General features: G+C 39.2%; 1 protein-coding gene across 3 annotated transcripts in view; it reads right to left on the minus strand.

Annotated features, from left to right (window-relative positions):
- The window catches only part of tmem131l (transmembrane 131 like), a 45,834-nt gene that overhangs the window by 17,476 nt on the left and 439 nt on the right, over positions 1-27,919 (minus strand). For all 3 annotated transcript variants that reach the window (XM_031302277.2, XM_031302276.2, XM_031302275.2), the window contains exons 2-12: positions 27,332-27,405; positions 22,846-22,889; positions 9,235-9,306; positions 6,807-6,930; positions 6,537-6,653; positions 4,829-4,933; positions 3,141-3,218; positions 1,492-1,645; positions 432-490; positions 242-347; positions 36-138 (exon numbers count right to left, since the gene is read on the minus strand). In XM_031302277.2, the coding sequence (XP_031158137.1) occupies positions 36-138; positions 242-347; positions 432-490; positions 1,492-1,645; positions 3,141-3,218; positions 4,829-4,933; positions 6,537-6,653; positions 6,807-6,930; positions 9,235-9,306; positions 22,846-22,889; positions 27,332-27,405 (1,036 nt within the window). The remainder of the gene's footprint in view (positions 1-35; positions 139-241; positions 348-431; positions 491-1,491; positions 1,646-3,140; positions 3,219-4,828; positions 4,934-6,536; positions 6,654-6,806; positions 6,931-9,234; positions 9,307-22,845; positions 22,890-27,331; positions 27,406-27,919) is intronic.

The raw sequence follows: 27,919 nt of genomic DNA on the forward strand, positions 1-27,919 counted from the left end.
CTTGAGTGTAAAATGGCAAAGGTCACAACATTTACCTGTGTGTGATATGCAGTCCAGGGAAGCTGTAGGCTGTCCGGTTTCCCAGAATTTTCAAACTGATATGATTCATGCATTTCCCTCCGTTGCCTGGCAATGAACCTGATATAAAAAATATTGCAGGACGTTTGGGTCAAATGCAATTGCCCTTACAAGACATTAAGTGAATTGAGAAGAAATTATTTGAATTGAAATAAGTATTCACCTCTGCAGGCAAGTGTAGCCACTTCAGTGAAGTTTTTTGCCTCTGGTCTCAGAAGAACTTGATTCAATTCCAGACTGGCCTCCACTTTTGATAGCACATGCATGTCCTGGAGAGATAAATGTCTTGTCATAGCCTATACATTTCGACCTGTAATATCTATAATATAGCAAAAGAAAGAAAAACACCTCACCTTTACATAGAGCTTCTTGTCTCCAGAATTTAACATATAAACTCCTATTTTTGGTTCCCCTGTAAAAAAAAAAAAAAAAAAACCAACAAAAACAAAACAAAAACAAATGTTCAGACAAATAAAAGCAGTGTACATATACATGTACAGTACAGGAGAAAATATGTGATCCTGATGCATGTACAAATTGACCATTTTCTGCTATTTAAAGCAGAGATGGCCCGATACCATTTTTTGCTTCCCGATACCGATTCTGATACCTGAACTTGCGTATCGGCCGATACCGAGTACCGATCCGATACCAGTGTGTCATATATTTTATAACATTTATGTCATATATGTTTTAACAACTGTATACTACTATCCCTGTATGGATGTGATATTATTTCTATCTTTGTTGTCGGTCTGGCTCAGGTTAAACTCTTTGTGAAACATGAACAAACACAAACAATGAACGGAAAAAGAACATAAATAAACTACTTTAACGTAGATTTTCTTTAGGGCTTTATTACGTGGTATCGGATCGGTGCATAAATTCCAGTACTTCCCGATACCAGCGTTTTAGGCAGTATCGGAGCCGATACCGATACTGGTACCGGTATCGGCTCATCTCTATTTTAAAGTTCTCCCCTTACATTCTTTATATGGCATTAAGAGAACTTGCTGAAACCTGCTTGCAGAGACAGATGATCTCTTGAGCAACGCTATGATACAAAGTGAAAATGAAAGATGACCTCAGCATATTCAGTCAAAGTAAACAAGGTTCAGAAGAAGGGGGAAAGCAGGCACATACAATTTCAGAGAGCCTCATTAAGTCTACCTCTAACATCAAAATATGAACACTATTTTAACTTTTGCTTCAATAGAGGTCCACCACAGAAATTTGTCCAAAAGACAAGACATTTTCTGAGGTCATTTGAGTGGAGTCTGAAGAAAAAGCAGTACACTAGTGTCAGTCACTATCGAGCTGTGCGGTATATTTAAGTGACACTGTGCAGTGCTGTCACATTACCACAGCTCATTTGTCTGCAGACATTGGGTCAGACAGGTCAAACAAACCCACCTACGGCAGCCTGTCCAGCAGCGGGGGCCATCAGCAACACCAAAATGTGCTCAATGACGTAAGGCTTGAGCTTGTCCAGGTCAGTGGGCCGGTCATCACGTGCTGACAGATTAATCTGCAGACTGAGGCGCTCTTCACTCTCGAGACAAGACCCCTGGGACGGGACAGGAAAGACATACCAGTCACGCATCAAACAGAAGGACAAGCTTGATAACAATGAGGAGTAATTTGAGAACTTTAGTAAAGAGGAACAGAAACTAACAAAGATAAAAGACAAACAAAAAAGGGCAATTTGGATGTCAAGAGACAGAATGTATGATTTTTAAAAATGAATAAGTTGCTGAGGTGACGGTTGAAAGAAAACAAATGGTAATGGGTAATGGAAAAGTGAATTATTTTCTTCCCTCTGATAGACAGAGTAACCACTTATTTGCTATACAGTGACAGGCAGAAACAAGCAGGTAGTAACTTACTACTACTCCTAACCCTCCACCCCACCCTCTTGTAGCTGATAAGTCAGTACTGGTGCAAATCTCACTGCAAACCAGGGCTGGTCTCAGGGGGCGAATCAGGACTTGGCGATCTGTAGACAGAAGCCCTGCCTTGGTGCCATGGGGGCTCAATGATGCAATAGCAAACCTAATCCCTTGAAACCAAGCCTACTGCTAACTTCCCGTAACGCTCATCTAATCTGTGAGCAGTATTGACACTGACCAAAACCCAGTTCCTGATTATGCTAGCAAAGTCTTAAAAAAGGAACGGAGGAGCAGGTGTTGTTCTTGGATATGAGCCACAGGGAAACTCATGCAACAGAACGCCAGGCTGATTTCAGTTTGCATAATTATGACATCATAGTAAGGTTGTCTGCAACTGCCTCTTGCATCATGCGTATTGTGCCACATGAGCAATGCGTCAATTACAGTCTCTTGAGAAGGCAATTAAAAGTCTGGCAAGAGATCTCGCCCTCCTCAGGGGTTCTGGAGGAAACAGAAGGCGCTCTGATGACAAGCCCGGCTGTCTGTTTAAGTCTTAGACTAGCTGGCCTTCTGCTCAGAGGAGTGGGCGTGACGAGAGGAGAGAGAAAGACTCACTACTCACTGCAAAGCAGGAACACGCTAAAAATGATGAAAGATCATACATCACAAAAAGTACTTGGTTAATTGCGCTCCTTTCTACTTCTGTGTTTTTCCTTAAAGTCTAACCTATGCCCTACCTTCTCATGCTCTGACTGCTTGCAAATTCAAGAATGTTTTTATTGACAAGTGTAATTCAGAGAAATTAATAAAATTTGTGTTGTTTCAAGACTGTAGAGTATCTGGGTTCCTCTCTGTCTCCATAACAGCACAACTAGTTTGAAAAGCAATTGTGATCCTGTATGCATTTTACACACAGGTGTGATGTGGAAACTTAAAACCTCTGGTTTGTATACACTGAGATTTGATTTTACAGTGAAGGAGGAGACATATTGTGTCCAGCGGCTAAACCGTTGAAATGATAAATATTTGACTACTTGTAGGAGTAGATGTAATTTTAAGATTTTAAAGTAATTGGACCTTTTTTGGTAGAAAAACTACACAAGATACAAATACTAATTCCAAGCAGAGTATTTCACATGTCTTAGAACATGTGCAGAGGGGATTTTCAAGTACCTGAGGATTGTTAAGCAAACTCTTCGGTAAGCTGCACTCCAGGAGTAGACCCAGTATAGTGATGTTGGAGGCATCTTCCTGCAGGAGAAACAGCATGACCGAACATGCAATTATGGCATTAAAAGATTAATGTAAGCATTAAATGATATATAGAAACACCAGCAAGTTGAGTGGTCATCTTTATTTATATTTATTTAATTTATTTAAATTTATTTATTTATTTATTTATATTTATATATATATATATATATATATATATATATATATATATATATATATATATATATATATATATATATATATATATATATATATATATATATATACACACACATATATATATACACACACACACATACACACAAGGCCTTTAATCATCAGTGGCTACTACAAGGCCCCACATGACTAAACTCTAGTGGAGCTAGTCATGTACTGCACATTATTAAGATTCAATGAACACATTGTCAACTCCTGCAATCTTTAAACATGGTTTTAAACATTGTCCAGGGAATTACTAATACAAATGTTGATCATCGTGGACTTTGCAAGGGGGTATATTGTATCCACATGTATTGCATCTACATTTAAACCTGTGTAAAAGGCTGTCAAATATGACACTAAACGCTCCACACCATCAACATATATTAAAATGTCAGCAGCAGTGTCTAGTAGAAGAAGGCGCGATTGGTAACTGTGCTTTTAAAGTTGTTGCACCCTCATCTTGGTGTGAGCTACAGAGTCACTTTAAACTTGATTATTTTATTAATATGGAATATTTAAAAAACAGAATTAAGGGATATTTGACCACTCAATGTCCATGTCCTGTTACTGAACACTGCTAATTTATCGTTTGATGTAATCTTTGGTGCTGTCTTAGCCAGGACACTCTTGTAGAAAAGATTCTGAATCTCAATGGGAATATTCCTGGCAAAATAAAAAGGTAAAATAAAAAACAATAGGCACAAAGTGTGATCACACATAACACCTACTTTATAACTTTTAAAAAAATCCAACTAACAGACAACGCTTTGTGGAACAAAGTATCAGCTTAAACATTATGTGTGATTTGAGGCAGGAATGCAAAAAAGACACACAAAAAAAAAAAAACCTGACAATACGAATTTGAAACAAGTGCACCGACTTGATGATGATAAGTATACTGTACAGGTGGCGCGTGTCTTTGTTACCCATATGTTAAAACGTGGGGAGCTTGCTGAGAGGACAAACGTCTGCATTCAGCACAAGCAGCAGTCTGAGGGATTATGAGAGCTAAAGTCTCTGCACTTGGCAAGCTGACATTTTGCAACCGCCACCCCACTTCCTGTTGTGGAGGCGAGGACTTCTTTCAGATCGCTTCTCACACACTTTCAATGCAGCTCCGTGCACCAATTTGTCATTGGTTTTCATGGCTTTGAAGCGTGTACAAATGAATAATTGTACAAAGCATGTCATTTTAAATGGACAGTTTGTGGTTATACTCTGCAGGCAAACGTTTACAGTTTTGGGCAGGAAAAAAAGTGACAGCAAGAGCTTGTCAGTGTGTATCACAAAGCCTCTATTTGTTAGTATGCAGGCGTCTGTTATCAGGGCTGGCAGGAAAAGGGAAATCAGCCGTTTCCAATGATGACACGTTAGTCACTACTATGTATGGCCTGCACAAACAAACACAGAGACATTTAAATACATACCTGAGTTTGGGTCAGCTTAATGCTCTGGATGTGAGGGAATACTAGCAGACTATCCTTACTTTGGACAGACTTTAATGAATCCCGGTGAACCCCCACACCAAATACCTGGAAATGGAACAGTTAACATTTATAAAAGGATTCTCAACACCATATGCATTATATTAAGGCCAGGCAGCAAAAAGGCAAACAAAAGGAGTAGTGTTGGTTAGTGGGCCCAAACTGAACTTTTGGAGCAGTTCGTAACATGGTAGATGATGTTTGTGATTACGAATAAAGAAAAAGAATGCAAGTTCTCAATAATGTAGCTCAACAAAGAGTGTATCATTTCCCAAACAAATTCATTTGTATTCAAGTATTTTTCACTCGTTGCCTAAGGACCAACCATCAGGCGTAGTACTGAGCACAAAACACTTTTAGCTATATAAAAACGTAGGTTTATGGCACCATTATTTCAATTGTTCAGAAAAGGGAATGAAAGGAAAGATAATGACTGTACAATTAGTCGACAGATATATGTTTGAGAAAAATGCAGATCAAAGATTTGCGTTGTTGATCTCACTGGCAACATAAAAAAACAAGCGAATGACTGAAAACATTTACATGTATTTGAGGCACGTGAAGGGAGTGGCACTGTTGGAGGCAGTGCATGGGAGTCCAAGTGTCTGCGTGTCTGGGCGTGTTTGCTTGCCATTTATAAGCTACATGTGAGAAGCACTGTGGTGCATGGTTTAATGTGAGATAGGCAAAACTCACAACATAATACACACTCCTAATGTAATTGGAGAAAATCTATATAGGTAATTCGTATTTGCTTTGGTTCCAGTGCGGTTGACTAACAACTGAATTCTGTCGCAGAGGTTCAGTTTTCTCAGGCCAAACATTGTAACTGCTCCTTATGAACATGCAAAAAGCATGTTACACAAGTAAGATGAAAGTGGAAAGACATAACTATCACCAAGCAGTGACCAAAGCCTGTGAAATTGAAGAGGTCTGATAAACCCTAAAGAGGTAGCACAACCAGTTGGGGTGGAATAACAAGGCAGACTCTGGGACTGGAATCCAAGTAAGAGGATACAGCAGTTTGAAGCATGTGAATGCACATTTCTAAACTATTTTTATTATTCTCCAAAAGGTGAAGTAAAGACAAAAACGTTAACAAATGTCATAATAGCAGCTGTAAGAACAAACGCACCGGTTGTGTGAAACCTTTTCTGAACGTTTCTACTAGTTTCATGGTGATCTACTTGTACTTTTCTTTCGTTTTAGGTCCTGATCACGCAATGCGGGGTCAACACCAGTTAATATTAAACAAAAGTCAAACATGATTTTCTTTTAGCATAAACAACTGTGTTTTTGACTTCCTTTGTTTAGGAGTATGTGATTGCGGGATGAAAAGTGAAAACAAACATGGTGGATGCCAGCTATGCTATGAGCAGCATTAAACTAGCAGTCTGGTCTGGTGCTGTTTTGGATCACAAATTCTTAACGAAAAAGAAAGTTTGATATGATTGAAGTTTTATTTGTAAACTGTCATAGCAGGGACACACATTGTGGTAACACATCCAACATGTGAGCAGCTTTCACTTCACTATCTGGAGATAAAAGCTGAGGGAAAAGGACCACTTGCATTATGATGTGGGACTTCACCACTGTTTTAACAGAACATGATCTGAGTCTTTACAGCAGGAGGTGTATTGATGAAACTGACCTGGTATGACAGCAGCCCATGGGCCGATGTGTTTATAAATAATGTGTTTTCTACATTGCCCTCCTCAGACGGGAGGAAAATAAGTTTAAAAGATGCCTTCCCTCTGGGAGGGATCACCTAGGACAGAGAGCAAAACATGAGAAGTTGTTTCAGACATTTCTACAAAAGAACAAGACACACAAGTCAGAGCCAAATTAATACTTTAACATTATTACTTGTGACTATATAGTGCAGCTAAAGGTCTACAAACACTGACACACATACACTTACTCTTCTGTGAAAGAAAGGTATGTAAAAATGCCTGCTGGATGTAAACATTGACAGCAGTGTCACAGGAACTTCCTGGCTGGGGTTGTGTATATATATGGTTTCAGCTCTTGGCAGCCCCAGCAGCCTGTAAAGACAGACAGAACAGCATCATAATTAAGGGTCTCTCAACGCAGCCTTAAATATTTCATCATTTTCATCATCTAAAATGTATGTCTCGAGTCAAAACATTTAATATAAAGAAAGAAGTGAAAATTTCAGCATCAATTTGAGTACTTTTGAACACAAAATTAAAGTCCTTTGTTGTGATTTAGGCAGCCAATTTAAGGTGAGTAGTATGTCATTTTTAAAAAATAACTACACCCTTTAAATTCTACATTTTTGACATTTTTATTTGAGGTGTTCTGTCAAGCCTCGACTGGCGCATCTTTCACTTCCTGTTGGCATGTGAGAGTTTGACTTTACTTTTATTTTAAGCAACTGAAGTACATGCTCAACATTATAGAGGAGATGGTTTAAGATCTTAGGCTGGAGTGGTCTAATCAAATATCATCTACTTTTTCTTTCCAGCTATTAACCTGGTCAAGTGTGTAGTGTTTTAGATTATTTGTCACACTGCATTGTGAGTTTCTGCCTAATAAGCACAAACAAATTTTCGGACATGGGCAGGCATGATCTTTTCCTAACCACATCATAGTGCTGGGCAGTATACCGGTTTATACTGTATACCGTATTAATTTCCCGTATGATGTGAATTTTTTATATACCGTAATACGTTGCCGCAGAGAGCGCTACGGCCGAAGTAATCTGCGAGTGAATTGAGAACGGGAGCCCTGTTAACTGCGTACCTTTCTCACTCATGGTAGTAACTTCATAACACAACAATTAATAACCCACACCTAACTCTCTTTAACAGGATAAAACACCATAGCACACAACAATTAGAGACTTAAACAGAGACAAATTTACACCGCCGGAAGGCATGCTGGGTAACATTATAGCTGCTAGCTAGCCAGGTAGCATAACAGTCTGTTAAGCTGGGAGAGGCTCCGGTCGCTACTGCACATTTAAGAACAGAGAACTATCTTACAACTATTTTGTTTTGAAAGGGAAACAATGTTAAAGTTGTTTGTATGTGTATTCATTTGATTTAAGTTTATTTTACTACTTTGCAGTTTGCACAATAAAAATTGTTTAGATTCTGTAACTGTTTCATGCATTCTCCTTCATATAACGTTATTGTATAATGTTGTGGAGCCAAGCAAACCCTTTAGTAAACAAAGCTTTTAGTAACATGTTTTTGTGATATTCTATGTACTCCTGACAATAGAATAAGCCATTATAAATCTATGTAAAGGCCCAGTCAAGCAAAAGAAAGAAAATACCGTGATATACCGTGAAACCGCCAGAATCTTAAAAAATACCGTGATACAAATTTTTGGTCATACCGCCCAGCACTACCACATCATAATGCAGTCTGCTGCAGATATTGTCTGTAAAATAACTTAATAAACACCAGCAAGCCAGACAGCCAAGCATGCATACACGCTGGAACACATATAAAGTGGTGTGTCTGGTCATTTGCAGTTCACCTGGTCAATTTAACTTTCCCTTTCATACAGCTTTATTTTTGTCCTGTTTGGGTACATACATCAGCTGTATCATTGCACATATTTTAACATCTAGTAGTTTATTTTATTTTGATCTTGCTTTCCAATAGTGTTTTCCAATACTTCAAACACATGGTCTTTGGTGACATCTTCTGCATTACTTAACCCAATACGTCTGTTGAAACTGAACAGTATAAATACAACTGTTCCCACAGATCACAAAGAGAATAGGAAACCACAAACTGGCATGTGGGTATTTAATGTCATATTCTATATGGTTTGGTTCTCAACTGCAAATTTCCTGACGCAATATTTCACTCTCCAAATATTTATCCAGTAATCAGGATTGTTGGTAATTTGCCTGCTTTCTACATTCCAAATGTATGATACAAAATACTACAAAATAGAAGCTGCTTGTGACTGTTTGCTCTTAACAGGAGCAATAGGGACCATGAAATTCCCAACCCTTTTGACTGAGGTCAACCCTCTTCAGTATGTGTCTGGATGCTGGGAAAGGGAGCTTAGTGCCATACTTGGATATCCTGTCTGCTCTTTAAGGTTGAAGGGCCCCTTCCTTTATGAAATATCCCCTTGCTGTGGCATTCATCACAGGGACAGGTCACTTGCTATAGCGCCAGTCTTATTTTAACTTAAATTAAGTCAGTGGAGTTTTCCACATCACTCAAGACTGAGAGATGGCGAAATTAAGTATATTTTTTGTTATTGTAATAAAGAGTTTCATCATTTTCAGAAAGAAATGAATAACATCTATGCTTGTTAAGGCATGTCATATTAAACTAGGAAGTGAGTACAGTACTTACTGCATCCCAAACTCCAACGCTGGGGGCTGAAAATGCAAGGGCCTCCCATTCTCCCGTGTATATAGAGAGGAGCTGGTGAAGAGAAGAAAAGTACAAGAGGGACAAACATTAGGCCGAAGGACAGTACTTCTCTTTATCTCATCGGTTTCACAAAAAATTGTTTTGTATATTTTACGTACCACTGTAAAATATACCGTAAACCTAACAAAGGGACTATGAGCATGCCAGCACAGAAATTAGCTATCACACAAAGAGGGGAGGCAAGTACTGGAGGTCATGGATCATAACTTTAATGAAGCCTTTGCATATGAAAATAATGACACACTCAAATGAAGGTTGCAAATAAAAAACACATGACTCAATTGTGTCATATAACACTACATTTGACACATTGACTTGGGTTGAACAAAACATTACAAAAAAACATTATTACAAAGTACTTCATGTAATGAGGATATTTAAAGGGGCGCTATGCAGTTTTGGCCATTTCTTCGTGAAGTGAATACATGACGAATTGACTGGAACTATCATCACCTCTCGCGTGTGGATTCTCAACGTCCCGGCTGTTGCCCGGTCTTTGAGACACAGCTGTTGTCTGTTTTCTTTTTTAATCACTACATGCGGTTCACAATACACGGTTAGTTAGCGTAGTTACACACAGTGAAATTACGTGTCCTGTTTTTATTTCACGCATACTATCTGCTGGAGTGTGTGAAGCTATGGGCTGAGCTCTGTTATCTCAGAGCTGTTTGTTTTAGAGAAGAGTTGTCGGGCAAAGTGGAAGAGTGCGTGTGACAGAGGATAATGGGAGCAATGCCAGTAAAACTGTTATAGCACTTTTTTTGCAAATAGTTTAATGATCTTAAAATTGCATATTTCAACTGTTATTTTGAAAAGCTGGTTATTAATTATTTATTATTATTTAAATTAAATATTTAGTGTAGTGATGTATTAATTATATATTAAAATGTGATATTTAGTGTACACTAACAGGCCCCCCCCCCCTCCGGTCAGATGGCAGACCTACCACCTTAACTAACACATTTTCTGCAGGAAACCCTGACAAGAATAGACAGACTATATAAATACTGAAATGTAGTAAAGAGTCAATATAGTCAATATACAGTTAGTGCAGATTGTGGTCTAGATAGGGAAGTAGATCAGTAGATGTGCAAAAATTGTGTGACAACGAAGGTGGAAAGCAATAACGGTTGAGCTTGCAAGGGCAGGTGAATAGTGTAAATTAGCGTAAACAGATATGATGAGATAAGTGCAATGCAGGTGAAGATGTGCATCTGTGCAACTATGCGATGGGGCATAACAGAGATAATGGAGTAAGGGTGTGCAAAAACAGTGGATGAAAGACGGGGAACAGTTAGCACATACAGTGATAGGAGCACAGGCAGACGTGCTTTGAAGGCAGTTAGTGAGATAAGGATTTTGAGTTTCAGGGTTTTTTGTAGTTCATTCCAGTCATTTGCAGCTGAGAACTGGAAGGAGTGGCAGACTAAGGAGGTGTGGGCTTTTGGAGTGACCAAGGAGATGTAACTGCTTGAGCGAAGGCTGCGGGTGGGTAAAGCTCTAGTGACCAGTGAGCGTAGGTACAGCAGGGCTTTGCCTAGCAAGGATTTGTAAATGAGTTGATACCCGTGAGTGAGGCGTCGGGTGTGTAACGAGGGACAGCCAACTAATGCATAGAGGTTGCAATGGTGGGTGTTATAAGGGGCTCTGGTCACAAAACGTATGGCACTGTGGTAGACAACATCCATTTTTTTCAGGAGAGAGTTTGAGGCAGTTCTGTATATGACATCACTGAAATCTAGAATTGGTAAAATTGTCATTTTCACCAAAGCGAGTTTGGCAGCGTGAGTGAAGGAGGCCCTGTTGCGGAATAGGAAACCGATCCTAGACTTAAATCTAGATTGAAGGTGGTTTATGTGTTGCTGGAAGGAGAGGGAACTGTCTAAGCTGTTCAGTTAAGGTAAATTAAGTTACAAAAACTGCATAGTTCCCCTTTAAGAAAAAGGTTCCACACTTCCTAACCAACCATTAAATACTTTTAACAGCTAAATCAATAGTCAAGTCAACTTTATTGTCAATTATGCATTATGTGCCAGACATACAGAGCAATTGAAAATATGTTTCTCTCCGACCCACGGTGTATTTTGTTTTAAGGAATTTCCTTAAGCTGGGCACAACAAAATAATATCCTCATTACCAAATAACACAGTTTCAATCAAACAGGATACATTTAGTACAATGATTTGTCCCACCTCAGGCACTGTGTGCACTATGAACAGCACTATGAACACGCAATAGAAAACCATGCAGCTTGAGAAAGGATTTATTTTTAAATCAGTTATGAGTTGAATGTACTTAACCCACAACAGGCAGATATCCATGTCATATAAAGACTTCCTACTGTACACCAACAAAGCAGCTGCTACAATCTATGTTGCTTTGCACAACATGTATGGAACGCTACAAGCAACCAACCACAAGCCAAAGTTAAAACAGGAAACTCTCCTCTCCAGTAGCTACTTTTGGAGCTCCACTGTGTTTTTGTTGTGTGTGTGTGTGTGTGTGTGTGTGTGTGTGTGTGTGTGTGTGTGTGTGTGTGTGTGTGTGTGTGTGTGTGATCCTGTGATAATGAGCTTTGGGAATGGGTGCCTTGAAGCAGGGAAGCAGCAGCTGATTTGAGATTGTGCATGTATGTGTACATGAGTAAAAGCAAGATTGGACTCAGTTGACAAAAGACTCAGACAGCTGATGACCAACAGAAGGAAGGAAGTGGAAGGACTACGGTTCAAGTGTTAAAAAGTCATCTTTAAAGGAGTGCCCTGCTAGAGTCAACACTTTTGTGTGTTATTTAAAGGGTAACTTTGTTGTTTTTTTCAACCCTATGTTTGTGTCTAAGTGACAGATAGAAACAACAATCTTTGACATTGGTCCAGTATTAAACAAGATCGCTGCTGTCGGCGAACAACACTGTCAGCAAAACAAGCTACAATGCAAGTTATTGGGCAATTGTGCACCTTCCATTTACATTCACAAAAATGCTCGTTTTGCCACTGACAGGCTCAGATAGTTATTCTAAGTGTCTGACAAAACTATGGAAAGGATTTCTAAGGAGGTCGACCAAGAGTAAGATCCTTTTTTTTTTTTTTTTAAACATAAAAACATCCACGAAAATACGTTCACTAAAGACACCAGACTCCATGTAAATAAACAGTAATTTAAGCATCGTAAACTTACACTTGATTCAAAAACAAAATATGAAAAGCCCTTTTGGTCTTCCTTCAACTTTCCCAACAATCACAACTCTAGTTTTGGTTAAAATAAACACATAGTTTACTAGCCTGGTTGACACCAGACCCACTCTCAGTTGTAACTGAGAGTGGGTCTGGGCAAGGTTCATCCACAGCCCATTTCCAAAGGGACGCCGCTCAAATGCCTCTGGGCACAATTGGATAGTCCTTCAACCAATCAGACCAACGATCCGGGTGACGTAGCAACGACAGCGGCATCAACGGGTTGCTGCGCTTCGGTGGCCGTCATGTTGAATGTAAACAAAAAGCTGTTTGTCGTCGCTGCGCTATTGTCATTGTGTAAAGCCCGCCTCAATGGGTTGAAAATTGATTGGTGATTGGTGCCTCGATTTGGAAAAATTGGAAATGGGCTTGAATGGGCTCTTGGCCAGACTGACTAGCAGAGCAAATCTCAAATTTGCCAGAAGTTCGTCAGGGTTTTCCCAGGCTAATAGTTTACAGATTTACATGTGAAAATATTATGGCTCTATACATGCTAAAAGTATAGTTTTTTAAATGGAGTCTGGTGGGTTTAGCGCTAGAGATCTCAGAGCTATTTCTGGTTAAACAAAAAGGTCTTAAAGTGCTCATATTATGCTCATTTTCAGGTTCATAATTGTATTTAGAGGTTGTACCAGAATAGGTTTATGTGGTTTAATTTTCAGAAAACACCATATATTTGTTGTACTGCACATTGCTGCAGCTCCTCTTTTCACCCTGTGTGATGAGCTCTCTGTTTTAGCTACAGAGTGAGGCATCTCACTTCTGTACCATCTTTGTTGGGATTCGCACATGTGCAGTAAGTACTGCTAGCTAGTCAGTTGCAGAGTATGAGGGAGTGCCACGCTGGCAGCTAGGCGAGCATTATAACGTCAGGGTTTCCCGTAGCACTTTGCAGCTCGGGCGGCCCGCCTAAGCTGGGGAATCCTACCGCCTTAACTAGGTCGTCAAAAAAAAAAAAAAAAATCCGCTGCACAAAAGGCCGTCAAGTGTATCTCGGACAATAGCGCGGATATGTTTCTCTGTCCCGTTCTTCACATCAGTGAGGCTTTCTTCTCTTGTTTCAACAACGTGAATACATGACGAAGTGACTAGAACTATCCATCACCTCTCGCAAGTGGTTTCGCAATGTCCCGGCTGTTGCCCGGTCTTTGAGACACAGCTGTTGTCCGTTTACTACACGCGGTTCACAATACACGGTTAGTTAGCGTAGTTACACACAGTGAAATTACGTGTCCTGTTTTTATTTCACGCATACTATCTGCTGGAGTGTGTGAAGCTGGAGTGTGTGAAGCTGGAGTGTGTGAAGCTATGGGCTGAGCTCTGTTATCTCAGAGCAGTTTTGGAGAAGAGTTGTCAGGAGAAGTGGAAGAGTGCGTGTCACGGAGGATAATGGGAGCAATGCCAGTAAAATTGTTATAGCACTTTTTTTGAAAATTGTTTAATGAGCTTAAAATTGCTCATTGCAACTGTTATTTTGAAAAGCTGGTTATTTATTAATTATGTTATTGTTTAAATTTAATATTTAGTGTAGTGTGTAGTACAGAGTCTGCACTACAGAGATGTATTAATTATATATTACTGATGTGATGTAAAATATATATATATATATATATATATATATATATATATATATATATATATATATATATACACACACACACATACTGATGTACTACTACACCCCCCCAAAAAAATTGACGATGCACATTTGCCCTATAGGATTACATAAAAGCCCGGTCTGCGGCTACAAGTCACAACATTCTCACTTAATACAGGACCATATTTCAAAGATTGCTGTTCCCATCAGTCACTTACACACAAAACATGGGAAAATAGGGTACAGGTTAAAAAAAAGAAAAGAAAATTACCCTTTAACTCTATTCCTAAGATTCTATTCTTCAAATGAAGAACCTCTCTCTTTAAATTGCTCCAATGTCCACTGACAGCTACAACAGCCCAGAAAACACTATTGCCAAATTAAAGAAAAACAGTAGTAGCATCAATTAGACATTCCAGCCAAAACCAAAAGATATTCCGTTTACCATCACATATCACAAAGAAAAGCAGTACATCCTCACATTTGAGAAGCTAAAATGTGGAGAGAAAGTACTAAAACCATGATCAAAATATTTGTTTAATGCCTGTTGATTGACTAAATCGCTTCAGCTCTAGTCTAGCGCACCAACCAGCGTGTCCCCCGCATGTTCACCAGCACAGACACACAACAAGCCTCAACTGGTTTGATGCTTGAGAATTGGTTTGGAAAAACAATACAAATGGCCGTCTTTATACCTTTATTAAAAAGCTGAATCCTCTAAATAATTGTTCTTTTTAAAGCCATTTCAAAGAAAATGCATTAATATCAAGACAGCCAGATGGACAGACTGACTGACCAACCTTCACCATTGTTATCCCTGCTGCTCAGAAGACACCAAAACTGGGTTTTGACCATGTTAGGACTTTGAGGGAGGGGACTCAACTCTTTACACACCATCACCAGACGTTTAAGTGATTAGGAATCCTGTCAGCATTAACATCTTGGGCTGGATGACATGACCAACTAACATGGGTATTTCTAGGACATAAGGAGGTTCAGGGCTTAGCCTGGACCCATTTAACTAAACTGAATGCAATGCAAAACGGGGATTGGCTTGCCCAGCTTGTTAATAGACAGTGCATGTTTATTTTACCTGCCCAGTTTGTAGATGTTAGTTAAATAGCACCAACATTTGGCCTAATCATAACTGGCCTGGCCCCTGGATTGTAATATAGCACAGGCAGCCCACTTACTCTGACATCTCTCCATTTGTGCATGAATAGGTCCTGAGCATCTAGCATGTGTGTGTGTATTTCAGGCCTGTGTGTAGTGACTTCTAACAAACAGAGTGTAAATTGTAATTTCCACACTGGGGATCAATAAACAGTATAAATAAATTAATTAGACGTGTTTGAGCAAGAGTTCTGCTCATGTTCAAAACTTTGTGCACATTCAAAATATAACTCATCCCATCTGTGTTCTCTGAGATTTGGAGGAGTCGTGATATTTTGATGAAGTTATAATAGGCTATTACAAGAATAAAGTCACTATATTTCTGAAAATAATCCACCTGCACCATAGTATGCTGTGCAGTACGTGATTGCTCTGCTGATATGGTAGATCTCAGACCTTCTGACAGACTCAGAGCCCCGTTTGAGACTCTGGTCTCCGAATGACATAAAGTTTAGCTAGGGAAGTGGCTGTACGCTGCGCTACATCGGAGGTGAAAAACCGAAACTACGGCAGAAATACACGGAGCACATACGCCCACAGCAGAGCGCGTCCATTATAAACCTAAAGCTGCACAGACCACGGATGACACGCTGCTCATCTTTATTTTTACAGCGACAGTGGACACTAACGGGCATTTTCCACTGGGCGCGTCTCTGCTGCTTTCCGGACGCGGATAGAGATTGATCTTGGAGGTGGAAAAAAATAATGCATGACAACAAGACATCCTTTTTATCAGGACAATGCCAGAAAAGAGAAGATATGGAGTTTAATTACAAGAGTGCTTGGAGTGGAAGGTAGATACTAGTTTAATAAACACGTGATTGTTCTGTAAAGTCCTCGTAGAGACAATAAAATATGCGAGTCGGGCAGCAAGATGCTACGCTTCAGAGACGCTCCCAGTATGGTATGGCGTGTGGCGAAGGGCGGAACAAAACCGGAACACAGCCGGAACGCAGCCAGTCGAAAATGCCTGTCAGTGACGCACAGGTCTGCTTCAGAGCTTCGTGTGTTTGAGTCTGAACCGTAGACAGGAAACGTCACGTCACAGGAACTTCAAACTAAATCATTAGTATTGCGCTCCTAAACTTTGTGTTATTGGCATCAATGTATTAGACTGATTTGGCTAGGATTCCTCCGAAAATTACACCTTTCACAGCTTTCCTCACGTAGAGACGGTTGCTATGTGTTAGTAACAAAAATAACATGTTGGTCAGACCCCGCACGTAGCTGCCCGTTCTATTCGCCTCAGGAAAATAAACTGGACAAAGTTACAGTTCTACAAAAAAAAAATTTAAGAAATGCGAGTGCCTTAGAAAGACAATTTTTCTTCATTTGCATGTGCCATTCTGGGGCTTTTTTTATTCTATTATACTTATTTTTGTAAAAAAAATAAATAAATAAAATAAAGAGAGAAGGAGCGAGCGATCCGGGGCTATTTATAAAACATTCGGGGCTGTAGCCGGGGACGCCCAGGCCTAATAACGCCCTCTGCCAACTAACATCTGATCGCAGTAGTATACTGCTTTTAAACAGTATTTCCTAATCAAGTTTAGTTTATTTACATAACACAAACTCCATAACAAATTACACTTGAAGTGCAAAATGTTTCTCATCAGATTTTCTGAACGAAAAAAATGACAAAACGCCTGTTGTGCCTTTAGTAACAGAAAACGCACAACGTGCAGGCTTAGTCTTGCAAGCTTGCAGGTTTTCAACACACTTGCGAACATTAGTAATAAAGAATTTTGTAAGAAATGAAAAGCTCACCCTGAGGCAACTCACGTTTTTACACAACTACTACCTCGATTAAGTCTGCGTTCTTCCTGATGTTAACCCTGTCTTTACATATCTAGACCAACATTTTAGTTTTGTACCTTTGTCTCATAAAAGCTAAATTTGATTATTCTTATGGAGCATTTTACAGTTTCTAGCATGAATATAAACGATTGCTGACACATTCTCCCGATGCTGGGACATGTCTCATGAAGCAACTCCTAATAACTGGAAGGAAGCAGCTGTGGGATTTGCAAGACTCTAAAGGTTAAACAATGAATCAATTGTTGGACCAAGCAAAAACACCAGGACTCCCTGTCAAGCTGCTTTAACATCCCATTCTCAAAAAAAAAAAAAGATGAATAACATAAGCATCATGTCCAAAACAATCCCAATGATGAACATGAATACGTACCAATGAAAAGTACAGGACAAGGTTATATATTTAATGCAAATGTTCTGAGTGGGTAGTTTCCTGTTAAGAAAGCAATCCAATTTGCTAATCTCATTTACAATATTTGTGGTGGTTTCCAGCCCAGTGTAAATGTTCCAAAAGTGTTAATGTTAAATGTTACTGTGCAGGATATCAGACTGATCTCAGTTCAGTCTGGTCTGACAGTGGTGTACAGATGTATGTTCATGTATCTTCTGTTTTGGTAATGTGGTTAGTGTTTAACAGGACACTGTTTGTAGTCCGCTGCTGGGAGACAAAATTACAAACTTGACATATTGTACTGTTGTAAAAAAAAAATGGTTGCATCAAGCTCAATTAATTATGTAAGATGATGTACACTACCACAGGTTAAGGGACATTTTAACTAGTGGTGATGTAGATTTCAGATACGTTATTTCTGCTAAAAATGGCAACAGTTTGCTGGTTGTCTTTTACATAGATAACTTGCCTGTGCCAATGCTCTACTGAACTAGATCCCTTTCTATGCAGCAGCTCTGTCTATGTAGTCAATTGACAAGGATGCAAAATCAAAGGAAAGAAATGAAAAGTACGGTGGCCGACAGGGGCAAACGCACTGCAACTTGATGAAACACATGCAAACAGACAAAACACAATCAATTTAAGAAAACATCTGAATTAATTTAACAACACATGTGCAGCCCCTCATCTCCAAAAGAAATCACATTTTTAATGTTGGCACCCACCCACACCAATACATGCACACAAATTTGATTATGATCAGAGCAATGTAATTCAGATTATTGCAGAATTAATAAACAGCACCTTCTCCATGGTATCTCAGTGAATTAAGTTTTACTGATTAACACACACATAGATCACACAAGCATGTTTGAGAGGGATACATTGACACCATCTAGCTCTTGTTCCCTTAAGGACTGAATGGAAGAAAAAAAAAAAAAAAACCTTCATTGTCCTTTTTATTTTATAATGCTGATAACATGATTCACCGTGGGCTAGAGAGACCTGATCAGAGATTAGCCTTCTTTTATTTAACTTTAACTTTTCTATGTACTTAAAACCACACTGCTGTCAAATGGGTGACATTAGTTGTAGACAGATATTGCAACCTATTGTCACTAACAATAATACCCCTTTCCCACTGGCAAAAAAAAGCCCACTTGCACCGACTAACATCTGGCTTTTGTCTGCAATGGGAAAGGTTACATACATCAGTCCTGGGACAAATGACTACGAGCTGGCTCTGCTATTCTCCAAAAGACATATGCTACTCCTACAACATAGAGTTAGTGCAGTACTAACAGTACTAACAGTAGAAAGCAGCATGGAGGATAGTTAAAACGTCACAGTTACTTCTTTTATACATCGGTTACTTATTCTCTTTCTAACTCAGTGCCAACTAATTTAATGTTTGAGCGCTGCTTAGGCAGAGACGGACGGAATTTGTGGCCGGGATTGAGTTATTGATGAAGCACATGACAGTATCGCTCGGAAAAGGGTTTCCATCGCTGCCGATCGGAGCTGGAGCCGATAAATACTCATATCTACTGCAGAGTCACTTGTCCTGGGAGTGAATGCAGATTGTAACTTCCCCACTGTAGACAAAAGCTAGATGTTAGTGGTTGTAGGTGGGTTTTTGGCCAGTGAGAAAAGGGTACGAGTGAGATAATGACAGTGAATGCAGAGCGAGTAAACTGAGCGGAGGAGTTTATTAGTGAGTTTACAGCTTTGTCCACTCTATCAGACAGCTGTAGCAGAAAAAAAAAACCTGCACACACTAATTTGGGTGGAAAAAGGGTATTATATATTATTATATCTGCCTTTCACTTTTAACACACACACACAAACTCTTAACAAGTTCTAGCCATTCATTCACCTGCTTTTAAGAACTGCCCCGTGGTTTACCACCTGTGAAATTACAATGTTTCACTTTCTTCTTTCCTCCTGCTGTGGATTAAGCCCATGATAAGAAGTGAAATTCTACAACACAAAGAACAAATAAGCTGGCAGTGGTGTTTGACTTGATAAGAGGGACACTCTATACTCTATTACAAAACTGATTCCTTCTCATGCTCTCTGCAGTTATAATTGTAAATTCACAACATGTCAAACATAACTTTAAACTGGGTTAGTCAGAGCTAAAATGCTGTGTGTGTGGGTGAGCATATGAGGGGTCAAATGTGAAGGGGAAATTAAATGTTGGGTGATGGCAGAAAGTTGATATAGATTGGGACTTGTATGAAATCTAATGTCAGCAGTTTCAATATCAAATAGCCATTTATCTAATTAAAAAGCAGCTTAATAATAATGATCTGGAATAAAAGGCAGCGTGCAATGTGCATACGGGGTGTCACGGTGTAAAACTACTTAGTTTCAATATGAAAAAGCCAGATTTAATGTTAAAAAGTAAACTGGTGAACTATAGTTAGTTGTGCCAGGTTCCTGTGAGCTTCTTTAAAGGCAGAGGAGGGATTTACCTTGTAATATGTATTAGTAACTTAGAATTTTCTCTGAATTCAACAGCAGCTGGCCATACAGAAAAAGTCAGCCTCTCAACAAGCATGCCACTGAGCTGTAGTCCAAGTGTTCTGTCCACAGCACAAAAATAACAAGTTATGTTTGGCGCTATTTGATCCCCTGGATCTAACTCAAATAAAGTCAATGTTAGCAGTGACCTGAGCCATGGGGAGAGGGGAGAGGTTAGGACCAGTGGAGAGTTTAGGTCAACTGGTGTTCACAAGCATTTGTAGAAGACACAGAAACAATAAATGTAACAGTGAAATTAAAACCCTGTGGGCCACAGTATTAACACTATACTGTAGTAAAAAGAATGTTCGTGCCAGGAAGATTTTTTTTAACTCAACAGAATGACGTAGCATGGGTATTATGAGAAGTGATTGTGGTGGAGATTAAACTAAAAATAAAAAAGATAAAAAAGACAAGGAGAAGGACCAGGACATTTCGACACAAGACCGTATACAGACAACGATATCATTAACCTATGTATCTGCAGCCTGCTTTGCTCTTTAGGCTGGGCAGGAGTGATGGCAGGCTTGCCAAGTGCCTGATAACCCTGGCACGAGAGGCCTCACAGCCCACAGTTCGAGGTCATCCAGCACTACGAGGCCTTCTTTGCCTCTCACTTCCCTAGACTTCAAAATAGCCATACTCCCACACTGTTCAGCAACAGTTGGCTGCATGTGAACCAGATTAACATTATATCAACACTTAATGTAACAGTAAATGCTTGCTCTTGGGGGGGAATTGTTGAGTGTGGTCTAGACCTAATCTGTAAAATGTCCTGAGAAAACTTCTGTTATGACATGACACTATGAATATAATTGAATGCTTTAAAGGAGTACTCCAGCGATTTAGTGCACTTTCATAATGTTGGGGTCAAAAAAAGGTCAAAATCGAAGCAGCAGGCCTCAAAATCCGGACTTTTTAGCACTTTTCACACAAGATTTTTGTAATAGTGCCACAGTGTATGTCTGCATTGCTTATTCACACTTAACCAAGCAACGGCAGCACAATGCCGACCCAGTGTGTGATTTCACATAACATGCTGGCATTCCGGGAGCAAAAGGGGCATGACGTGTAACACAACAGCGTCGGCGTCTAGTGTGTGCGAGGCAGTCCGCACCGTTGAGCAACCTTGCAAACCTGACAGGACCCAGACATCGGCAACTTTATGCATTTTGTCCCCAACAGCTTTGGCCCCCGATTCCGTCTCCGTAACTTTCACACAGATGACGAGGCGGCTTACAGTAAGGCACATCAGTCCTGCCTTGAACAGGCTGTGTGAAAGGGGCTTTAGCCTCTAGTATGGGTCAAGCTCCAAAAACACTGAATCTTTCCATTTCCCATAATGCAACTTAATAGCATATTTTCATTTGATTGACCCCCTGGCTGGTAAACAACCACATAGCCCAAGTTTGAAATGCAGGCTTTCTGATATAGATTTTTAGTCTCCATGCCCAAGTTGGGATAATCTATTATTCAGACTGACTCAGTCTTGGGGCTCCTACATACAGTTGCAACTAGGCTGCATTAGCACTCGTCTTTGAATTTAGGCATCAAACTCATTTCGTACTATTGCCACAACTGCATGATTCTCTCATGTTGGGTTATATAATATCATAAGGTACCACCATTAAAATCATGCAAAGTAATACAAACAACTTGCACAGACAAGTCAGCCAAACTGTTTGTAATTTGTTACTTCCAACTTCTAAGCCAGGAACACTTGAGTGGGGGAAACATACAGTATGTAGCCCAGTTTAGGTATATGACGGGCTATGACATTGCTTCTCTAAATAAAAAAGATAAACAAGGAGCAGAAGCAAGCACAAATGTAATGTGTGACTTAAAAAATATATATTCAACATTAATAATGAGGACAAACAAAGACACTCTGTTTCTGAGCAAGCTATTACTAAATAATAGTTGATATTTTGCTATAACAATTTTCAAAGAATTTTCTGCGAGAACAAAAACAGCTGGGAAAGACAGACCGACCCTCCTTTTTCTTTCAAGGAGTTCTAAAATTAGCCAGGAATTTGGTTCCGTGCCTCTCTAACACACGCCCCCAGAACTCTCTTCGTCACACACCCCCTCACTCACCAACAGAAACAACACAGCCTGCATACAGGGAAAGACTTTTAAAAGCCTTTTTAGAAACCTTCAGTCCTATTGAACTGAAACCACCTCATCATTTGTCTGTGTGAATGCAAAAACATGTCACCCCATAGCTACAGTTTAATTCTGCATATCAAATAAACCCCTTAACAGTGCTATACTATAGTTTGTGGAATATGTTCACATTACATTAAAACTTCTTGTATGTAGTATAGCACATAGTCATTCTCTGGTGATGCAGAGGTAGGCTTGTTTTTCCACTGGGCTGTTCACAAAGCAAACCCACAACCCTGCTTTGTATTCTGTGTCTTACAGTGTAATTATAGTCTACACTAAACATGAGAAAACACTTCAGTATGATGCAATCTGTATGCTGGTTTGGGGTTTGTTGGTAATAATGTGGCTTGGTGCAAAGTCTCGACATATTCACAAGTGCCACTCATGAACAGGTGGAAACCTTTCATTAACTTCATACAACTGATTCTTTTAAACTGCTGAATGTATGTGTGACTTTCTCTGACCACTGTTTGAACTGGCAATGTGGGATGGTTTAAATCAATCTATTACGTCTTTTCATTTAGGGTTGCTGAAGGTGTAATGCATTACAAATGTGTAAAAAGAAATAGCCCACAGAAGAGCCATTTCATGCTGTTCTCACAGAAAATAAACTAAAAAAAAAACCATACCTGTCTTCCAGTGGAAGACCATCTTTTCTTCGTTCCTTCTCCACCTGAAAAGGAAATTTAAAAAAATGCACTTTAGTCAATATGGTCAAAACAGCAAACAGTAACCCATTTATTCTACATTCACACTGTGGCCTAGAAAGAACCACATCAGGAGGCTCTGTGGGATGAAAGTCTACTGGTATGGCAAACTGCCTTCTGCCTACTATGATGATATTCTTAATCAAGGAGGTTTGATGCACGTTGGTACACCACCAACTGCCCTGATAAGCTTCACGGTGCATGTGCGTCTTAGGTTTTATTTTTTGCATAAATAATGATTTCACTGTGAATAAACCAGGAAATCCAAGCAGTAAACTGGAATAGCTGTGGGAAACTAAAACTGGCATTACATCTTTTCCACCCTGACTCCAAGGGTTAGACAGCAGGCAGCAAATTCTGCCAGTGTTGGCAGAGTATACTGTAGTTCTCAGAATAAAACCTCCAGTTTGTTGTACATGTTCTCACACTGTGCATGCAGGATTTCTGAATGACCACAGCATCTCTGAAGATCAATGGCAACACAAAAAAAAATTGTTGTAATTGGTAATCCGGCTAGATAATGTTGTTCTGACAATCCTCATTTTTCTTGATCTCAGAGAGGCACGTTTTACACAACGTACAGTATCTTCTACACACTTAGTGTTATTTATCCATTAACTAATGATCAAGTTGTGTGTTGGATATTATGCTGTGAAGACAAGAATAATTCCCTCAGGATTAACAAAGTATCTGTACATCCCACAGATCATTTCAATGCTCTTCTTACGGTGGTGGAAAAGTCTAAATTATCGAAACGAAAAAACACATCAACAAAGTCCTTACATTTTTCCTTTCTCTTACTTTGTAGCACTAATAATGTGTTTCCCCCAAAGTACAGAGTAACCTTTGCGACATTCACAAATCATGTAACTTCAATTATTGGGAAAAATCAAGTTACGCTGAACCATGTGCAAACTTCAAACTATTGCCTCACTAGATTACACTGTGCATGTCTGGAGGGCAAATATGACCAGCAGTGCACAAGTTTTATTGTAGCCGATTTGTGTGATAATGGTATTTAATCTTTCTTCCGCAGTTTAATAAATAAGTCTGCAAAATGAGGCTCAGTTTCACAATAACCTGAGAAAATACAGCACAACATTTCACACGGCAGCAGTACTGCATTAAAACTGCATGAAAACAGTTTCCATAGGAACAATCGGGGCTTTAAGGCTACATCATGGCTTCATGGATACAGAGTTGTCAGAGTAATGTTTCTATGGAGGTAGCAACTAGGCTACCCCTTAAATGTCGTTAGTTATATTAAGCCACTGCAGGAATTACTGCAATAAAAAAACAGGACTGGTTTATGGCAATATTGGATTTACAGGATTTTTAATAGGATTCTTTCATCAATGTGATATGGCATTATAATTCATCAGCCTTATCATTTGCTGGATAATCAAAAAGCAGACATTCCTATTTATAGTTGTGATCAGGGTGGGAAATTAACACCCAATGACGGGTACTTTTTCAAAGTGGCGGGTGACTTTGCCTTGTATACCATCCACAGTGGCGGGTGGATTGTAAAACATTCCTTGTAAGGGATTGGACAGCTTTTGTCAAAGAATGCTGTTGCTAAGAAACATTGCACAATGCTTATAGGAGTCGCGTTACGTTTTTACAGAAGCTCCCGCAAAATCAGGCATTTTGGGCCGCAACAATCTCAAAAAAAGGCCGCAAAATCCTGGAGGGACTGTTTAATGATATGTTACTGAGAGATGAGTCAATATTTTTTTTGTTCATTAAATATGTAGGCCTACAATTACTGTAGAATATGACCAAACACAATTTTACCATGGTCTTGCAGGCTTTTTTTCACATCACTTTTTATTTGCCTATATTAATAAAATATGTATTAACAATAAAAAATAATGTATTGAAGCAATTCAAAATATGCTAGTGCACTCTTTTATAAATTTGAATTCCGTAAAAAGTGGCTGGTAAAAAATATAAATGGCTTGTACAATGGAGCATCCACCAGCCACAGTGGCTGGTGGGCAAAAAAGTTAATTTCCCACCCTGGTTGTGATCTATTAACAGTTTATCAAGTAAATAAATCATATATACTGCAATATAAAAAAAAAATGATATAACAACAGATTCTATCCACAATCGCACATGAGCCGTTGTCTAAACATGGCAAAGGTTACATGCTGCAGCTTGAACAGTTTTAACTGATGTATCCTCGTGTTATTCTGTATCATATCCTACAACGACCCCAGCACCATTGAAGCTTGGCGATTTAATGGCTTAAGTCAACGAGACAAAACTGATTTTTCACAACAGATGACAGAACACAGGCTGTTGCAGCAGGTGACATTAAAGCACAATGAATATTCAAAAGCAGTACCATTTGTTTATGATTTGGATTCTAGTTGCAGGGACTTTAAGATGAATGCAGGGATTTAAAACACGTGACAACGGCCTGTATACAAAACACAAAAAGGCAGATGAAAAAGTTAAAACCTTGAACTAATCTAATAATCACTAGGCAGCCAATCCGAACATATGATCCTTAGTCAAATCCAAAACACAGGTCAATGTTTACAAAACAGTAAGAGGTATGAGATGAAGTAGGCAAAGATTACAAGTTCTAGTTATGCACACGACACCTGTTCCACTATGATCTCTGCTGCCCAAATTTTAGGGGTGAAAAACAAAAACAAGAATAAAAATCGCAAGTATCATCATTTTTTTGCAGACAATTTTTAAAATGGATTCTTTCCCCTAGAATCGATATTTTTTCTTCTTCTTGTTATCTATGATTCACCTAAATGTTTTCCGTTTATATGGGACCGCCAACGCCGACTACATCTTATCCGCTTCCACCAAAACAGACTGAAAGCAGAAAATACATGTTATGTGCTTCTTTACAAATTAAATAAATGTCTGTCTGACTGGTGATGTGCATTCTTTTTAGAAAACACTTAAGTTTTTAGAAATGTCTCATGATATATTGTCTCTAAGTGTATTATTCAACTTTTGTTTTTGTTGAAGAAGGAAAAGGAAATCGCTTCTAGAATCGCAATAAATAAAAATCGCAATACAAATCGAATTGGCACCAATGTATCGTGAAAGAATATAATCGGGACAAAAGCATATTGTCCTAGACCTACCAAATTGTATATCTGGTTTGTAAGTATAATGGCACAGGACACTGTATCTCCTGCATCACCACTTCAATGTGCCTGCAGCAACAAACGCCACACTACTTAAGCAGCTGACCACCAGCAGCACTGGCATATAGATGAAAGACATCCATGTCAAGCTCTATTTCACATAGTGCATGTAACAGAGACAGTCACTTCATTCACTGCTGCCTATCTAAACATGACACCTAACAATGTCAACAATTCTACCATCTGGTCTGCAAGGTAGAAATGAGTGGAAAAAAACATGTCCAAACACTAACAAACACTTTTCCCCTTTATTTAAACCTTCTTCTTTTTCTTTTGTTTTTTAATCTATCCAACAAATAAGAATTATCTTCAGTGTTGTATGTTGCACGTCTATGGTAGTTGCTCCAGTTTTCAGATTGCAAAATAAGCATTTCAAAAAAACGTTGGGCAACTTTTGTGAGAGGACAAACCTGCTTTTATTTATTTTATATCAAATTTCACAAAAGCCTACCATTCATCTTTGAAAAACAGACTTTACTGTATCAAAACTACTTTGGTGTAATGTGCATCGTTTTTACTTATTTTGGAGGGAACCAAATTGTCAAAGCTATTCACATCTGTTTACATAGGACTGCAGACAATGCCCCCCCCCCCCCACCCCCCAGGTAACATGACAGTCAGCTGGTGACCTCATGACAGGCAGTAAGCACTGAACTCCTGTTTGTTTTTAGGTCTTGCTCCATGATTACATAATCATCACAACTGCCTATTTGAAAATGTTTAAGAAATTGTAACTCAGATCCTGCATAACAAAAACCATATATGCAGACTACAGAAGCAGGACAATTATTTTAAAGCAGTACGCAGGAGGAACAGCAAAGAAGTACTCAGACAGTCTCAGTCCTAAAATGTTCTTAGTGTGTTACTGACTGAACTCCACAATGGACACTATGTACAAAAGAAAATAAGGAGGAGCCACATGGCAGGTGGCCTCCCGCTCTGTTTTTTTTTTTTACTGCAGAGTCGTGTATTGAACTGTGCAAGCTCGATAACTACATTTGCACAATATCATAACAAAATGGTCGTGTATGGTCATATTTCCTCACATAATACAATATAATATGCACAACTCAACTAACTGCAAAGTGGAGCCAAACAATTGGGATGCACTAACCACACGTGCTCATGCATCTGGCTGCATTTGTTAAGATGATCTGTGTTGTGCAAATAGATACTCTCGATTCCTCCTCCATACAAACACACAACAAGAAAGAAATTATGATTACCTGAAGTTGGACTAATGGGTCCGCATCTTCTGGTTGCCAGACCTCGACCACGCTGGTGGACATATGACTCAGAGCTTTGTGGGAGCAAGAAATACAATTATCAGCGAGGTGTTGGGTTGGAAACTGGGCAACATTGAAAAAAACAACCGATTGCGAATGCGCCTTATTTAAAGAACTGACCTGCAAACTGACCGTCTCCGTTACAATTACTGGTTATAACAAATGAATACACTGAATGATAATCACACAGACAAGTGAGGAAATGACTCTGCCTCGGCAGGCTGACAAAGGCTGTTTGCTAGCTGCTTCATTAGCTGGAAGGTTAGCTTGGTGGCTAACGAACTTGGAAAACATCTCTCCTGCTACTTCAGTACACACGGCTGTTTAACCGTGTAGAGTTATCTTACAGCAATATGTAGCTTTACTACAGAGCCACTAATAACCGTTAAGTGCCCCTTTAAAGCCCCGGTAATACGTTACTTGCCTCCCTGAACAAGTTATTATGTCGCTTAACCAAACGGCAAAGGGAACTGGAAGCTAGCATGGACTAGCAGGTTGACAAAACATTAACGTTAGCTCTTCCATGTT

The sequence above is a fragment of the Sander lucioperca genome, chromosome 4, assembly GCF_008315115.2.
Source record: "Sander lucioperca isolate FBNREF2018 chromosome 4, SLUC_FBN_1.2, whole genome shotgun sequence".
Lineage (NCBI taxonomy): Eukaryota > Metazoa > Chordata > Actinopteri > Perciformes > Percidae > Sander > Sander lucioperca.